This window comes from Anarrhichthys ocellatus, unplaced genomic scaffold (assembly GCF_004355925.1).
Source record: "Anarrhichthys ocellatus isolate YVR2014 unplaced genomic scaffold, GSC_Weel_1.0 scaffold4, whole genome shotgun sequence".
Lineage (NCBI taxonomy): Eukaryota > Metazoa > Chordata > Actinopteri > Perciformes > Anarhichadidae > Anarrhichthys > Anarrhichthys ocellatus.
In genome coordinates, this window is record NW_022280034.1 from 6956219 (window position 1) to 6974778 (window position 18560).

Genomic DNA, 18560 nt, shown 5'->3' on the forward strand with positions numbered 1-18560 from the left:
GGGGGGACTCTGGGCCTGGTATTTTAGGAGTGCTGTCAGCCTCTGGAGGTGCAGATGCACAGCTGTCCGAGACACTTCTGGAGTCTGAGCAGAGGGATTACGTCCTCCAGAACATCTTAGTCATCGCTTATCGCTGCATTGTCTCACATGAAGCCATGTACAGCGCTGTGTGCTATTTCAGGGACACCAGTGAACCTTTCTGCGTAGGTTACTCCTCTCGTTTTGTAATTCTCTGCTATCTGCTGCGGAAATAACATTAAAATAGTTCTAATTAGATACTCTGCAGTAAATTATTCATGATACCATCTTGGTTTGTGATCCCCTTAAGGAATAATTGAAAATATACTTAATTAACACTTTCATTAAAAGCCTCCCCGAATAATGTGCAATTGTTGCTTTTCTTCTGTCAGCCATTACATGTAATTGTTGTAATATATGTTTGTCAAGGGGGAAGGGACTAAAAAAAAAGATCCAGTTTATAGCGGTATCACCTGAACACAGCACTATGAGCATGAAGGGAGGCATTATTCAGAATAAATGGATTATCAGGGAAACCAGCATAAATGACTCAATAAAACTGTTAAGCAGCCAGGCAGCCAGTGGTGGCCAACATGATTAATAGCAGGCGTTCCAAGATTGGATTTATTTTGTCTTTTATTTCCCCTTTAATGACTACCCGCGAACACCACTCTTAATATATCGCCCATGTTTCTAGATTACCGGTGACTAATGAGGATTCAAAATGGCCGTTATCTACATTAATGTCTTTTTATTTGAAAAGTCAATACTGCCCATGTGTGTGTGAGGAATATCCGAGTGAGAGCGACTTGCAGTGATCCGTTATAGGCCTCCCAATTAAAAGGGTTTTGGAAAGCATTGCTGGCATTTATACGAGTACACCGGTGTCTCGTTGTATTTATAATTTTCTACCACTCTATTATTCATTCAAATAACGACAACATTTTGCTTCTACATTCATCAAACAAGATCCACTTATCAGTATATTTACAATCCCTCCACATACATCTGAATTATTAAATAGGCTCCGAGAGTATGTTGTCACCTATTTTCTCCACAGAGGATCAATGTTCTGTGTTTGCGGGATAAATGGAGCTATACTTTACATATTGCTGTTTTCAAAGTGGTTTTACCCCATGGAGTAGATTCTTGGTGGCTCTCCGATGCCCTGGGTTGACGCAGGAGATATAGCTCAATTTAATGAAAGAGTCTGGCTCAGTAATGACCCCAGTGATTCATATATTCGTAAAGGAAATCAATCCCCACATCAGCTAAGTGCAGAAACAGGATCTTCTGCAGCCCTAAATCTTGGCCCCGGATAATATACGCTAAACTGGAGGTTACATTAAACTGGAGCATGTCATTGATGTGCAGAATAAGAAGACGGATGAAGTTCATTACAGAGCTGAAAACAGGTATGAAGACAAAACATCGACTCCAATAAGGCGCTGTAGAGAGGAGGTAAAACGCAGGCCCAAGGCAGTGCTTTGTCAGACCGGACCGTTGTGCCACCAGACTGTTGTTCTTTCCATCTATGATTTAACACAGCCGAGCGCGGCTAGATGGCACCCGGGAGAGGACTTGATTTTCATGTTTGCCAATCTTCCTCCATACCTGCCCGTGGTGACCATAAATACACTTTTATGCCTCCCGGAGAAATGCTTAAAGAAGCAGTTTGTTCAAGTCCTGTATGGACTCGCAGGGCAATATTCTTGATTGATAACAGCAGCAAAGTTTAGAAGACGCCCCGGAGATGTTTCCAATCTCGTTTGTTTGGGAGTTTTACATTTGAGCATAATTCCCCGTCCGCTGTATTTATGTGGGTTTGGCCTCCTCTCGTCGGAGTCTTTTGTTCCCACAGTTCACTAATGAGGCAGAGCGCCACCAGTGGCCATGGTCATCTCAAAAGGGTCTTTCGTGGAGGTCTGAGATGTGGCCACCCCAGAACACGAGAGCATTTAAAAAGATTTTTAAAGATCTCCAGGACACCTTTAACATGCTTGGCCTGCTGATAATAGGAAAATAAATTGCTCTCGGTCAGTTAACCCCTTTCAGGATCATTGATGGATTTAGGCTGCATACCATTACGGTTGGGGAAAACCTAACCAGGGACGCAATTAGCAATATTATATACTTTTTTCTAGCAATAGTTTACATAAAAAATGTCAAGAAGGGTATATCGTTTCTAACACGATAGTAAATGCATGAGGAAGCTTTTGTATTTGAAAAGCAAACCAGGAAATGTTAAAGGTTACAGGATTCAGAGCATTAATAGAGCATATGTTTTTATATACGTTTACTATATGTAAACATATAGCGGAATAACCTGAGCAGAGAATGAAGTTCTCCCTCTCCGTGTGTTGTAATCCGAGTTTCTCTTTGCTCCGCATGGCTACTAGTAGCCAAAAGATTACAATAAAAATCTGAATATAGTTATATTGAGTTCATTTCAAATTCTCTCCTCTGTGTGTTTGTTGTTTAGAGGAAGCATATTTTCAGAAAAAGTGAAAGGATCACCGTCTGTGTTGTTACCCTTCCACCTGCTTAACCCCTCTTCACGAGGCACTATGCTAAGACTCACCGACTGGGAGGTCTGTGTACAAAGTGGAATGACCCTCCGCCAAAATAAAACGCAGCTGGGCTATACATAGAGGAGCGGCCCTTTAGCCTTCTCTGGGATTGATATATGGTAGCGGCATGACGGTCCCACCCAGTGGCTCTTGTATCATAAATGCCTCCCAGCACAGAGCAGGGTGTGTCAGTGCCGCTGGGATTGGTCGATATCATTTTTACAGAACAAACTTTTCACTAAATATTTATTTATAGTGGAACTGTGTCGTGATATGATCACAAAATTCAATGAATTATCCAAGTAAATAATCAACTAAATGTACTAAACTAACAAAACTTAACAAAATGAGCTACTGAAGTTTTTGTTTGACTTGCATCAACTTACTTTGTGTGTGATTTCATACTTTTTCCATGTTTTGGCAGATGTCATTACACTCATCAAAAACTGAGGCCTCGATGTCACCTCTTGATTTGAAAGATATATGTTGATTGGGCAGTGACGCAAACGGAGCTATTTTGATACACAGGATTCAATTAATCATTGCTGTCATCACTTCAATCTAAGGCCACGCTAAAGGAGATGACACCCAGGCCGAATTAACAGCTTTCAAGTAGCAGCTGTTGGTTGGTGGAGAGTATATTGTACTGTATAGGTTAATGACGGAACAAATAGCGACGAATGTGGCGGTGCCTGAATTTAAGTATTGGTGTAAGTCAATCTTCTAAAAGCATGCTGATGTTTCCATGACCGCGAGGTAATTAACATAATTAACTGTCCACGCTAAAAATACATTGAGCTCATAACAAAGGGGGAAAGGTGGCTGGAGACACAACTTCATTAACCTGACCCGTGTGTTTCGAAAAGCAGTGGGATGCCAACTATTCGGGATCACCGATATTAAACTCGGTGTCCAGGAGGGAAATAAACACACAAATAGGCCGTGTGTTGATTTTTCCTTCCTTGTGATACATGAACAGAGCATGCTGCGATTTAGAGTACGTGAAAACGAGCAAGCGAGCAGAGAAGGGACGGATACATTGCTGAAAAATGCAAATGCTAACTTGACTAACCTACTGGAAACAACAAGAGATCAAACCTAAACAGAAAATGTCAGGATCACCATGTCTTGCATGAAAGAATAGCCAAGAATGGCCATCCAGTCGTATATAATGGTGTCAAACAACATCCCGACGACTGGTATCAATGAGGGGCTCATCTGATTGAGCTATAATGGAGCTACATCAGACACAAAAAGGAAAGGGAACCACTGCTGCAAATTCTCCAACCCCTCTGAGATTAGAGAAGCCTTTCAAAACCTAAAGCTCATTTCAAAATGAATGGCTGTTCCTTCACCCCTGATATTTCCATGATTAATGAAAGTATAGACACATAATCAGAGACCTTCCCACAACGCCTGTTGGGCGATCCGGAGTCTGAAGTGACAGTGTTGCTCCGAGCCAAATGAACAAGACTGAATAACCGACCCACGCGGTCTCCCAGACACACACACACACACACACACACACACACAGTAACGTAGCATTTAGAGTCACATTACAGCGCCTTCTGCTTTCCCAGTCAATAACAAAATGATTGGTTGGCAGTGGCATGTCTAGTTAGCGGGATATTGTTGCGCTTGACATTTAACATAGCTTCGGGGTCGTGAACTCGGAGCTAAACAGCAATTGAATCATTAAATGTGAGCGGCTGCAGCTTGGCCATCTCAGAGGCACTGACATAAGTGTTTTCATGCTGAAACGAGTGACTAACTTCCGCTAAGATAAACACGTCTTTGTTCAAACTAGGACATTATGCATTGAGAGGGACAAACACTGCAGGGTTGGTGAGACAATGGCCGCTCTAACGAGGGGATTATTTGCTGCATTTGATATTAATACCAATTACTATTGTAGATGGATGTCCTCCTGTTAATCAAGCCATGTGTTTTGTCGAGAGAGGAGCAATCATTCCTGTTTAGACTGGATGCATTCAGCCTACTCCGTTCTTGTGACTGTAATGTATAACAGCAGCATTATTATTGTAACATACCAGAAAACAACTGGCATGCAGTTCAAATTGTCATAGACTATATAAAACAAGTGTTGCAATGGCTTTTCATTCACTTCATTCACTTTGCTTGGCAAACACTCCGACTGCAGGTTTCCAGAAGCAAAATCCCGTCATGTTTTGTCACTCTACATTTGAAAACATTTCCACTGTGAATAGAAATTTAACAAGGCGGCGGCGGTGGCTCTGTTATCAGATAGATTAATTCAGCGGGCAGAATCTGTAGTTCAATAAAACAATCCAAATAGCTCAATTTCCACTCTCAAGCTTAAAGCAAATAGGATGCTCAATAAAAACATTGCACCGGCCCTCTCTGTTAAAGAAATCAATGGCTAGAGGACAAAGAACCTATAGCCATCACTTAATTCTCTTATCAGTGTGATTTAGGAGACAAGGATGATGTTAAATAACTGTAAATCCTTATCTTTGACTTTGTGGGTGGTTTATGGCAGTTTCAACAGCAGTTCAGAGACAGAATGTCCATACCTTCTGCCGGTTACACGATTTATAGCTTTATTACTCTTTGTCTAAAAAAGGAGAGAAACATATAATTGAAAGGAAGAGATAGCAGCTAGCTGGTGGGAGAGCCGGAGAGGGGGCACACAGGAAATAAGAATCATCATCGCTAGAGACATATCACAGCGACAGTTTTATGGCCAAGGAGCCGGCCCTCTGTATTTTGGGGGCCCGTTTTTAACGAAACAAGCGAGATCCAATTTTCTGATTCATCTGCAAACGGTCCAGATTGAGTTTAGTGTTCCGACACCGGGCTTCAAACTGGCCCACATGAGCGTAGAGGTCATGGAGAGGGCTCGGGGAGGTGAAGTCATGAGTTTATGCTCACACTGTCACAGGGCCGCTCATATTTTTTGCCCCCAGTGACAACAAGCCTATTGTTCTCCCTGTTAAGGCTTCAGTGTGCACAGTAATGGGAATTAAGCAGGGCATAAGTCACAGAGAAATTGGGTGACAGCAGATCAATAGATAGTGGTGAAGCCTCAGGGACCATTAGGGAAGAGGACCCCTTTGTTTGTCCACTGGTGGGGAGAGTCCGTGGATGTTCGGTTGTGAATCAACTGTAGAGACTAAGAACACACTGAGCTCAACAGAGGGGGGGTTGCACAAGTTCATCAGCCTGACCCGTGTGTTTGTGGGACGCAATCATGGGGTCACACATTTTGTTTTATAAATATAGACAATCTGCTGTTGTTACAGGCTGCAATGCAACCAGCTTGAGCTGCAACTAAGATTATTCCCTTTATCGGTTAGTCTGTCAGTTATATTGTGAATTGGGGACAGTTTTAAAAGAGTCGGTTCACACAAAACACAACAAAAATAATTATCTTCAAAAACGCAAAACTATGTGCATGGCTAATGAGAAAATATGCTCTATTGAAATTTTGGGTGAACAAACCCACATTGTCCATAAAAGTCTAGAAAATGTCACAAAATAAAGAAGAAGAAAATCCATTTCATACGTCAGCAGTGCTGTTTTAAGTTTCAGCTCTCCTTTGTCTACAGGAACGAGTACGTTTCCGAGAGCCTGTGCAGCACATGTTTTTGTTGAATGTGGGAAAAGCGTACAGCACGATCACAGACGCCCTGCAGCCCTTCGCGGGAGCTAAAGGATGTAAATGCATTAGCCTTAATCTTAACAGTGTTCAAAATGATTAACCAGATCGTGACAACTCCGATGAAACAGATTCCCCCATTAAGTTCTTCAGGCAAATGCATATTGTGGCCATCACTCCGAGACATTCCCACTTAAATGCACAGATAATTTGTTGTTGCATTGCATTATTCCTGCCCCATAACCAGACCCCAGCTGAGCGAGCAATGTGCCAATGACAGCTAAAGATATTAATTAGTATATCGCGATGGCGGCACATGCATTTTCACTATTAATAAATTCCAAGTCATCGCATTGTGATTTAATTATAAATTATGTAAATGGTTGCCATGAATCATTTAGGTCTATGCATTTTATTAGCTAAATGGGTGAGCAGAATGTCGGCATATCACAATGAGGAGGATTTACACACTTGAGTGATGACAGCACAAGTACAAGAATATTTAGTGACTTGGTCACAACTTCTTGTAGGCCCCCCTGCTAATGGCACAACACATTCCACATTGATGAATAATTGACTAAAGATGATGCTTAATGGCTATTAAAGGGTCATGTTTACCCAGAGGTCTTGGGTTTCTAAAGTTCTTTGGTGTGTACATTAAGTGCTGCACAATAAATTAACAACAAAATATTGCACATCATACTATTCTATCTATTTAAGCTCCATGCAGCGCAATGTGCCACTGTTTCACCAGCAAGGACGGGAGTTGTTTGGATCTTTTCATTTAACGGAAATGCTTCTGGATTTAATGTACGTCGTCATTATTTAAGTTATTTACAAGCAAAAATTATCTTTCTCAAACTTCTCAATTGTGAAAATTCACTACTTTTCTTTGTTTAATCTCTGGATCTTGGACTGTTGGTTGGACAGACCAAGTACTTGAAACTAAACATAAACAAAATATTTTGCTGAAAATATATAATATCCAAACTGGTTCATTTTCTGCTGGACGAATATCCATCAATCGTCTAATAACATCGGCTCTACTCTGAACACATCTCTCATATGTTCAACAATTCAAATGAGTCTGGTGTATAGTTCATCGACGGCTGTCCTCTAGTTAGAGAAGCAATCGACCAATCACAATTCTGTAGGTGGAATTAAGAATGAGGCCGTCATCTTCCTCTGCTGGAGCCAGAAAAACAGCAACAGAAATTGGCTGCATGAATAGCAACGAGATTGGATGGGATCCATGCAGCGCCACAGTTTGTCAATTTACAGAAATAATCTAAATTAAAACTATAAAACCTTAAATATGCATTTTTTTTTTAAATTCATCAACAAAACAAAATAATCCTCTTTCCCAAACAGAAATGTGTTAAAATGAAGAGGACGTTGGGGCTGAATGGATTAAATGTACTAAACGGCAATTCATTCCAATTATCAGGCTTATTTTATAGACTAAAAATGTATTTAAAATGTTAATCAATAGATTAATCAATAATGGAGAAGTTAGCTGCAGCCCTAGAACAATATTAGGGACAAGAAACAATATCTCAATCACACGCTGGACACGCACAATCACTGTAACAGCATAACGGACAGAGGAGTGATGGAATAGCTGACACTGTACATGGAAACTTGTTTCTATTATTTCATAGTGAAATCTATATCAGAGTACAGATATCTACATCTTTTTCTACCACTTTTCTTCTTGTCAAGTTGATGTATTTCCAGGAACAAGGAGTATATTTGGTTTCAAGAAGGCTGTCAAATTGAACCGTCAGGCTGCACTTTTTGATGGAGTCGTATCGCTCGCTCATCTGTCAGTCAAAGAGAAAGACTGCTGCCAAAGTCAAATTCGAGAGTTGAGAGGAGCGGACATTTCATTGTCTGGCGAGAGCAGAGAAGTCTGAGGAGCACAGTTCAGCTCTGGTTTTAAAACTTGTAGGTAATAATGTGTAGTATAGCGAGTAACATGGTTGATCGAGTAGGTCACTTAAAGCTTAACAAGAGCTATGTAGAGAAAGATAATAGACTCAAAGTGCTCTGTAGTCTGTGATAAAAACAGAATATTGCCTCATCACACGTACAAAGACGGCCTACACATTTCGGAGCCCATTAATCATCCCGGCATGTGACATCATAAAACACTTCTTCTCATAGACAGTAGACTCGAGTCAGGCCGGCTCATAAAATTCGATCATCACAACAGTGCCGGACATTGTTCTGGCAGAGCAGAAAATTCCCCGACCCGGGGAAGAGTGTCTCTCTGCTGGATGGTTACAGTGTTTACTCACACAAGCGGCTTACCCCGAGGCGAGCTCCACACCTCAGCTGCCCAGCTGGAAGCGCCCCCCCCCCCCCCCCCCCCGGAGGAAGACTCCGCCCTCCCCTGCTGTCCAGACTCTGTCAGTCAGGCGGCGGCGGCGGCAGGGCCAGCAGCCACAGCTTCCTGCGAGAAGAGAGCGTCAGATTGCCGGCTGTCCATCAGGTAGAACAGTTAGGACGAGGTGTCGTACAGAAAACAGCACTTCATCCACATCGTAGAATGAATACTAATCTCTGCACACTGTCCTTATCGAACAGGAAGCTGTGCGATCACGGTCGCCTTACAATGTATTGAGTGACGCATGATTTGTGGCAATTATGAGAGTAAATTAAAGCTGCAATCATTAACAATAGCTCTCAAATGCAGATTACTGAATACAAGCCCGATTGTAACAATTTTAACAACGTCCTTACTTTTCACATAAAAGAGTCCCAGTGTGAAACAGTAAAGAAACTCTGGCCCCCGTGGTTGATTGGCCGATAATCCCCTTAAAGTCAATTATCTACAGCACTTAACCCTTCACTGTAGTAAGCCTAATGATGTGATCTGCCTCTCACCCCATGCTCATGTGTGTCACGCAGATGTAATCAAGCAACAGCCCTCCTCGCACAAAGCACATTGGTCTGAAGACACAACTTCTTATGGGCAATTGTAAACACACCTTCATATAAAACACACACTACCAGAAACAAAAACAGACTCGCACACACACTACCAGAAACAAAAACAGACTCACACACAGCATGTAACCCATTATGGTCTCTAATAAACTAGACCAGACTTAATGTCATGTAGACTTGTATATACACACAATACCTTTATGTCTCTGATGCTTAATGTATCAAACCAGAACTATTTTTTATTAAAAAGGTCAACCAGATTATCTACATGTGAATAAACCAATAAAAATACTGAAAAGGAGAACATAACGTACTTTCCTATCACAAAATGAGATGCATTTATCAGTCAAATACCAAACTATATTTTTCGTCTGTATTATTTACTGGAGACAAACTGTGCAACATCGGCATGAGTGAGCTTCACTGCCTTGACAACACTGCCCCTCTCTGTATGAAAACATGTATTACAAGTCCTGACCTATTTATCTCATTTATAGCAAGAAGTGCAATATTTTATCTTAAAAGTCTTTTAATCAGCTTTGTCATAATATTCAAGTTCGAGCCAATACTGGATTTGTATTAAAAGGTCAATAATCCTGATATATAACCGCAGTTCTTCACCGATCCCCCCGGGTATTTGACATACAGAAAGTCAGAAGATGAATTCACTTTTTACATTTAATTGTTTTTATAACAAACTCCATTCATTCATATTTGAAAGCACCTGAATACATTATGTTACTACAGTAGTCAGACAGCTGTGACTAGTTCCTTTGAATATTTAGACACAGATTAATGTTGTTTACATGTTAATGCATGAATGGTACTTACACTTTTGAAACTTGCTTATTTTTGCAGATGGTGCGTTTGCACATTTAATCAGCTGTATTTTTGACTCGTAACAGATTAAATTCACAGGGTGGTGTCGATACATTGACTGATGTACAGGAGGAATAGTTTGTCTACCACTGTTCAGTTGCACACATTACATTATCATCGGAACATGAACGCAGCAGTGACATGGGCGTCTGTTTCACAATCCTATCATGAGACAGGCTGCAGGTCATATGACTGTTATCTCTGCATGACTGACCGAATCATTTCTGCACAAGTTCATTTGGGCGCACACTCGCACGCAAGCAACAGTCTTCTTAGAGGCAACTTGGTGAGTTGTTTTTCATAAAACAGTTTGCAGCTACGGGTGTGTTTTATGTCTCAGCTCTGCACGATATTTGTTATTCATATCAAGAGGAGTTTGTCTAGTTAAATCTGCATTCGACTCATCACCTTTTTTCGTGCGATTAGCTTTAGTTAAGAGTCGCTAACACACAACAGCAGCAATAGTCGAATGGTGGTAGCTACACTTATACAATACACCGTAAGAAACGCAACAGAAGTGTCCATACTGGTCAAAGCGATTTCATCAGGGCGGCGCTTCGCCTCTATTAGCAGTATTACGGTACAGCGCTAAATCAACACGGAAGAGCTTTAGCTGGCTGGGATCACGTTTATTGTCGTGTGGTAAACGCAGTTGTCGTTTTAAATCATGTCTTTTCGGAGCATTTCTAAAGAGGCACTGGCTGGATCCATCACACTGGGAGTTGTGTTGCTCGCCGGTTATTTCTTTGGTAAGTGAGAAGCCCTAAAGGATCGACTTTAAAGCGTTATAACGTTAGAATTGAGTGACCTAAATATTTGTCTCACCTAATGCTACCGTAAAACACACCAGCTCGTGTGTTTCATGAGTAAGAGGGAAGACATAAGCAAATGTATTAATATGAATGTAGTTATTAGTAATTGAACTAAACATGTATGCATGATTATGTCAATCCCATGTTTCACCTCATACAGTATGTTTTATATGGTGTTATGTGTTGTACAGAGAACCTGCCTCAGCTGTGTGCAGCACTATTACCCAAGAAAAAGTTTACAGATAAAACCCAGTACAAAGTCCCCGTCTACTCAGTCATTCATTACCTTCCAGCCTCTATTGACCCTCAGAACAGCAAACAAAACTGCAAAGCCCTCGATGTAGAAACAGAGAAAACGTAGGGACGCAAACAGAATGTGTTAGTCGAGACCGATTCATCGTTTTTCCCTCAAGATGTCAAGCTATACCGTCTTCATTTCTTTATCTGGATCTGTTGCTGCCGATGCAATAATTGCATTTCCCCACTGAGACCATTTATGTTTAATCTAATCAAATAACTGCTGTACATCAACAAGACCAGACGTCAGTTTCCTGAAAGATGTATAAACGGCACGGCGTCACGGTGCTCTTAAGGTCCTCATAATTGTTTCATGGTTCACGTTTTGTCCCCAGGGAAAAAGAAATCTTCCAGAATGAGCATCTCCAAAAGTCACTGCGGTGGGAAAGACGACCCGCTGCTGCAGTACGTTCTCAATAACTCCTTGAGGGAGCATCCGGCCCTGAAGAAACTCAGACTGGTGAGCACGTCTTCTTGGCGTCCGGAATACAGATGTGCTCTGGCACAATTAAGCGCTCGATGTCATGAGACGTAGTCACGTTTCGCGGACTAAATTGTTCAAACTAATGCAACTGGTTTCCGCTCATTGCTTTCAGAGGACAATGGAACACTCCTGGAACATCATGATGGTCGCCTGTGAGCAGTCGCAGTTCATGGCCAATCTGGCAAAACTAATCAAAACCAAGAAAGCCTTAGAGATCGGTAAGGGCCTCATATCTAGTCTGTGAAACACGTACGCCTCGAATCACTTCCACGATCCTTAACCTGTTCAGGGACTATGAGTACCTATACATGCTTGGAGTCCGACTTTGAATTCTAGTGTAGTTAGTCTCATGTTTACGTATTAAATTACTCTAATATATACATTTATTTTGAACAGACGCATTTAGTGCACTTAGGTTATGATGCACTTGTACACTCTGAATGTTTTTATATATCTATAGTGTACGGGTGCAAATATAAAACATCTATAGTGTGCATATATAGATGTTTTATGTTTTCATCTTGATGCTTTTGTGGGAGTTTTTTTCATGCATTTTGTCACTTTTATGCTCTGGAGCTGAGGAACTGTCATTTCATTTTGAAATGAAAAACAAAACACTTGAAACTTGAATCAAATTACACTGAAGACGAGGACGCGTCACAGTAAATAAAGACGTGTCCCTTCATCGCACTGCAGTGCTGTCACAGCAATACATTACATACACACACACACACACACACACACACACACACACACACACACACACATCTGAAAAAGCTGATGAGAAACCTGGCTACACTTATGTGTGGCCAAGAAACCAGCTTTTCCCCCACAATACTATATTGTATCACATCTACGGAAAACAGGTTTCTTGGATGATATCTAAGAAATCAGATTACTTTACAAAGCTGACCGTAACCCGCAAAACCAGAATGTTATTTGCCTTTACTCAATGAAGTGTCCAGTGTGTTTGCCCTTTCTATAGAGTGCAGGAATGAGTCCTAAAACACGGAAATTAGTTCGCATTTTTGCACTTCTCTGGAAGTCAATGGGTTTTTCTTTAATAGATTTTTCCCATCATGCTCATTGCCCTCTCATTGCAGGAGTATACACAGGTTACAACACGCTGAGCATCGCACTGACTTTGCCCGACGATGGCGTTCTGGTGGCGTGCGACGTCAGTGAAGACTACGCCGAGATTGGCAAACCCTTCTGGAAAGAGGTGCCGTTCTCGTCCATGTTGAAGCCTTTGTCAAAACATTGTATTATGGCGGAGTTCAGCCAGTATGTGATGAGGCGACGACTTCAGCCCGTTCATACATTTCCTGGAATGTTTTATCTTGTGTACAGTATGTAAACCTACAGTCAGCTGTATCCAGACTGGGAATTTGACTCGTGAAAATAGCATATAGTCATATTTGCCAACATCATGCATGTAAAAACACTCATAAAAAAGACAGCATGATATGCTGCAATATATGATTTCTCATCTGTCATCAGACAACTTATCTGCTCCACTTTGACTTTTGAAAATATTCTTGTTTCTTTTTGTTTACAGGCTGGAGTGGAGCAGAAAATTGATCTACGCATACAGCCGGCACTGAAAACTCTAGGTACAGTAATACATCTTGTTCTAAAATTCAAAGATGTACACTTTTCTGATGCAAAATTCTGTTACAAAATTCATCCAAGGCGGCTTGTGTTTGCCTGAGATAACACATCGCAATGGGGTTAATATAATTAACTATTTTCCAACAGTTAAAATATCTTCAAATAGCCACACACAAGGTGAGATTTATACTTTATCTGAAGCGTTTTTAAAAAGTTAATGATGCGATTGGCTGATTTGTAAAAAAAATCTGACAGCTGACATCAATTTCCCTAATTAGATATCACGTGGCACAACAACCAGCTCCAATTTAACGAGCAATGGCGTTTTAGCTAAACCCGTTCATATTAACACAGGTGAGTTCACCTGGAACAATTAGCATACTGTAATGTTACCTGAACGTAGCATAACTAATGGCTGCATACGTTTTGCTAACTCACCAGGGTCTGCAGCTCGTCTCGTTACTCCGTCGCGGTCCATAAACATTCTTTCCGAATCAATCGAACCGGAAACACGTGTGAGCGTCGCAGCTTCTGAAGTTATGTCAACTAGAATCAACGCCGGGTGACGGTGTCGACGTATTGTTACGTAATCAGGATCACATGACCGTGTATGCGCGTGTGAGTGCGTTACTTTACTAACCACTGCCGGTATACAGTATTAGTGATTCAACTTGCATAGTAGTCATTATTAAATTAGTAAGATCAAATAAAACTCATTTAATCAAATGATATCACCAAAGATCTGCTTTAATTCTTTGATTGGTGAATGTTTCATAAAACTACTCTAAAGCTGTTTTGGTTTTTTTTTTTAGACAAATCTTTTTAACTTTTTCAGATTTATAAAATGAGAATGATCTTCATATTTTCTTTAATTTTTTTAAATTACCTTATTTCATTTTATTAGATATATAGAATGACGGTCTTTCCAAATTAGTTTCATATCCAGCAGTGTGAATACTGTTGACCAGAAGGAGATAGACATTGGGTGACAGATACAGTACATTGTTATAATGAAATGTTAAATATAACCTGAAGTAAAATGTACCTCTGTTCCTTTTGTTTCTTTCAGATGATCTCTTGTCAGATGGCCAGGCTGAAACATTTGACTTTGTCTTTATTGACGCAGACAAAGTCAACTATGACAACTACTACGAAAAGTCTCTCCAGTTGTTGAGGAAAGGGGGAATCATTGCTATTGACAATGTAAGGGCTTACTCATGGATAAATATTTAAGTTTGAGTTCTTGCAGTAGGATATTTAAACAAGCTAATCATCCCAACGTTTTTTTCTGCTCCTCCAGGTGCTGTGGGGTGGAAAGGTGTTGAATCCGACCCCCGGGGATGAAGACACTGTGGCCATCGACAAGCTGAACAAGAAGTTGCACCGAGATGCTCGAATCAACCTGAGCATGCTCACAGTGGGAGATGGGCTCACACTAGCTATTAAACTATAGGCCAGACGTCTGCTAAGTGCAGTGAGTCATGGGCTTTGGAAGGTAACTCTGTTTGTCCTTTTTTTTTTAAGTTAGGTGAACTTTTATATGAGAAATGTGACGGTAGCTAAAACATGTAATATCCTCATTGGTTTTACAGTTACAAGGAAAAGTTTGAATGAAATAGTGAAGACATTTGATTAAAAAAAAAAAAAAAAACACTGCCCATGTCACTTGTTTTTGTCGTGCATACTTATTGATTTCGTAATAGTCTCCATGCTGTGTAACTCTAGTGTTGTGTAATCACAAGAGAGGATAGCGGTTGACTTCAGGACTTTATTGCAAAGGTTAGACACACACACCAACACACTTCCTGACTAGTGTCACAGTCCTCAGAAATGGGAAGAAAAGTAGAGGATTCACTCTTGATATTCTTTCACTCAAGTCACTGAGAAAACTAAAAATCCATTTAGCATCGTCTTGCAACTTAGAAGGTATTCAAAGTAGCGGAGGTCTCTAAATCATCACACAGCATAATTAAGCCTCTAGAAAGATAAGTGAAGACGAGCCACTACATTGGCCTCGATCTCGATAAGCATGATTTGTTGGAGTAAACCCTCCAACGGGTAGACCATCACTACTAAAATACAAATAAAATGTGCAAATAAAACAAAGGAGGAAGAGCTTAAATAAAGATATAATCTACTGTGCAAATTAACAGCTCAGATTTACATTCTACAATATCACACTTCAGCAAAGTAACAAGGTTTTGGTTTTGAAAACCGTTCCATGATGCACCCGGAGGAGGGTTCACTATCGAGGATAAACTGGAAGTAACTGATAAATACACAGGATTTGAAACATGACTAGTTACTGTCACAACAATAAAAAGGGGGCTGGTGTCATGGTTTCTATTTTAACAGTGCTCGACAACTGGGGGATTGTGTTTTTATTTTTGTTTTGGCTTCGCCTCTTTAAAATATCTGTTGCTGACAAGACGGGAACACAAAGGATCAGATTCAGCTGAGATTTCTCGTCCTACTTTGAAAAGGCCGAGCAGATCCTCATGCCTCCAGCTCCAGGCCCAGGCCAAGTTTGTGACCACCGGCATTGATGTTCTTCCCGTCCACCAGTGCAGAGAGGAGGAGTTTCATACCTGAAATACAAAAAATGAATGAGTTATTGAAGGAAAACTCTTGTGTTTTTAAAATTGTATATGAGAGGAGAGATGGTTCTTACCAGGCCGGAGAGTCTGGCTGTATCCAATTCCTACCAAGCTGGCATTATTCACCTTAGCCTGGAGAAAAAGCATTAAATCATTAAACTAGTGCAGCCTGCAAGGCTACACAAGCTTCTATTTTTGTTATTCTAAAGTGGCAATAGACCATCTCTTCTTCAACCCAGCTGACACAACCATTAAGCTTTATGCAAATGAACGCACGCAATGCAACAATGTCACAGATATGCAAATGAGCGTATCTGACGTCCTACTTTTATTGGAAAAGAGTTGCACAGGATATATATATATATATATATATATATATATATATATATATATATATACTGCATTCTGTTCTCCACAGTGACTTCGGTTGTTCCACCGTCTGCCATTTCCGCTACTGGGAATAATAACTGCAAAGAACTTACATTGAGACTCTTACATAACCGGGGGAAACAAAAGCACTATGCTCTTCCTGTTTTGGTTGACGCACTTCCTTTGGCCCGTAAATTAAGCCATTATTTTTCCAGGGAGATCAGACATGAATCATTAAAGCGAGGCTTGTATGGAACCAATTCGAACACTGATGGAGTCATTGTACTAAAGCTGTTACATTGTGCAATCAACATTTACATCATAATGATGAGTTTAAGATTTTGATATACTGAATGTACTTTAAATCCAAGTAAGCATTTTTTTTTAAATCCTTACAAACACCAATCCCTTGTTCCTCGGCCTGATTTACAAAGAACTAAACTTTTTCTAGACACCCTGTTGACAAACATGGGGGGGAAACATAACTTCCTTGAGGGAGGTATACAGAAAAGAAAGACACGTACTGATATGGAGGCACTGGAGTCTAACTGGTATTTTGCAGCAATTCCAAAGCGAGTGCCGTTGCTGCCTGCAGTCCAGGCCAGATTCACAGCAGTCTCCAGTTGGTCATTAACCTTCTGGTAAATAGATCCACCAAACTCCGAACCGTCATTTCTGAGAGGAAGAAAGAAATGAGTAACATCGCATGTCAGTACAAGCTAATTGTGTTACGTTACTCATCTCGCTTGGTTCGAATGCTTGATGCTAAAAACGTACACATTGGTGTGGAGCTGGAAGTCTCCGGTCTGGTAACCAACTGAAAAGTTACTCTGAGCCATCTTTGATTTGGCCGAGTCAAAGGTCATCTGGTAGCCGGCCAGCCAGCCCTCGTAGCCGGCTACTGCTGCTCCGTGGATCGTAGGACCGGCGAAATCTAAATCCACATCAACACCGACATTAAGGTATTCCCTTTTGTAAGCAGTCTTGACCTTGCCGCTCTTCTTGCTGTTGAATTTAAAAAAGAAACGTGAGGAAGTGGCGTCAGAAGGACGTACTTTATACAATGATAGCATGCTGTGGTTTTACGATTACAAAGTGTAGCTTACCCGGTATTTGGCGAAAATGTAGTGTCAAAAGTAAGCTTCAGCCCTTTGGTGATCTAAAGAGGATCATTCCATCAGTCACACTTCATTTAGAGCTTAAGTGGGGTGATAAGCAACATAGCAGAGGTTTCAATTTACCTGATCCTCAACACAAATTTCAGTTCCAAGTGTGTTTTCCGTGGTCCACTTCTCTGTGAACGTCAGCCCGTACTCTGCCCACTTATACTTGGTCTCCAGGGCTCCGGTGACCTTGCTGGTGTCTACATTGGACGAGCCGGACGTTTTAAACTCCTAAAAAGGGAAAACAAGAGGAAAGTGATCCTACCTATAAAAAATGTACAGCAAGATGGAGTAGTTCCTCCACAAACAGCGGAGAGACTTAACAAATGGTGGACCGCGGTCTTGAGTTGAATCAATCAATGAGAATAAATAATATTATTTACGGAGGGTTGGTTTTCTGATGGCTGCAGCTATAGACCACAGGCACAGCTGATCCAGATTAAAACATAAATAGCTTTACTCCTCTGAGCCAATCAGATCAATAGTTTACCATCTCTAGCACCAGACTAATCTAACCAAAAAAGCTCTACACACCTTGATGTTTGGATCGATTTACAGGTGTGAGTCAGCATTCTCCACTATGAACATTAATTAAAACCAGGCTCACCAATGAGTACCTACACACTAACTAATGGCACTAACTGCATTCAAGTCAAAAATAAAGAGAAAAGAGGGCTACTCAAAGCTCTGTAGGGCACCTTTATTTTTGTTTTAGGAAGATTCTGTCTTGTTTTGATAATACCTGCAATGCACTGCTGTATGTTTAAAGTCACAGCTGTACTCACCACTCCAGTTGAAGACTTTGTCTTCACATCAAGCTTAACCATCCCAAAACCTGCAAGGAAAGTGAAAGTGAGGAACCAACGTTACTTAATGGGCGTGGAAATACATTTCAAAACAGCCGGCCTATCCTCTGAGGTTCAATAAATACACACTCCTAAAACTGTCTTTTATCTTGCTTCCAGTTACCATATCCCTTATTGAATATGTCCTTTGCTGATTTTCCAAGGTCTGCATATGTTGGAGGAACTGCCATTTCTCCTGTCACAAAAAAAAAAAAAAGTACAGAAAAGTCAGAAAATAATCTCTAAAAACTGTTGAACAGTTATAACACCTTAAAATGTTTGCATTGTGAAACACCTGCACCAACTACTTATTTTATATATAT

General features: G+C 40.8%; 2 protein-coding genes across 4 annotated transcripts in view; one reads left to right on the forward strand and one right to left on the reverse strand.

The window, feature by feature from the left end:
- Positions 1 to 10258: 10258 nt before the first annotated feature.
- LOC116381651 (catechol O-methyltransferase domain-containing protein 1) lies at positions 10259 to 15906 on the forward strand. Of its 2 annotated transcripts, none has more exons than XM_031843954.1 (7): positions 10259 to 10345; positions 11504 to 11628; positions 11765 to 11870; positions 12756 to 12874; positions 13211 to 13265; positions 14333 to 14466; positions 14564 to 15901. In XM_031843954.1, exons 2-7 carry the CDS (start codon positions 11524 to 11526, stop codon positions 14714 to 14716), a joined length of 672 nt encoding a protein of 223 aa, XP_031699814.1. In that variant the 5' UTR covers positions 10259 to 10345; positions 11504 to 11523; the 3' UTR covers positions 14717 to 15901. The 2 variants fall into 2 exon arrangements, with proteins under 2 accessions (XP_031699814.1, XP_031699813.1); XM_031843953.1 differs by lacking the exon at positions 10259 to 10345 and adding an exon at positions 10371 to 10808 and having other exon boundaries at positions 14564 to 15906.
- LOC116381650 (voltage-dependent anion-selective channel protein 2-like) overlaps positions 15018 to 18560 on the reverse strand; it is a 4293-nt gene continuing 750 nt past the window's right edge. Inside the window, exons 2-9 of one of the 2 annotated variants that reach the window (XM_031843951.1) lie at positions 18362 to 18433; positions 18178 to 18227; positions 17471 to 17623; positions 17336 to 17388; positions 17007 to 17234; positions 16754 to 16904; positions 15935 to 15992; positions 15018 to 15851 (exon numbers count right to left, since the gene is read on the reverse strand). In XM_031843951.1, coding sequence (XP_031699811.1) covers positions 15760 to 15851; positions 15935 to 15992; positions 16754 to 16904; positions 17007 to 17234; positions 17336 to 17388; positions 17471 to 17623; positions 18178 to 18227; positions 18362 to 18428 — 852 coding nt within the window. In that variant the 5' untranslated portion in view covers positions 18429 to 18433 and the 3' untranslated portion in view covers positions 15018 to 15759. Of the gene's footprint in view, positions 15852 to 15934; positions 15993 to 16753; positions 16905 to 17006; positions 17235 to 17335; positions 17389 to 17470; positions 17624 to 18177; positions 18228 to 18327; positions 18434 to 18560 lie in introns of those variants that run through there. The other variant, XM_031843952.1, reaches the window with a different exon arrangement.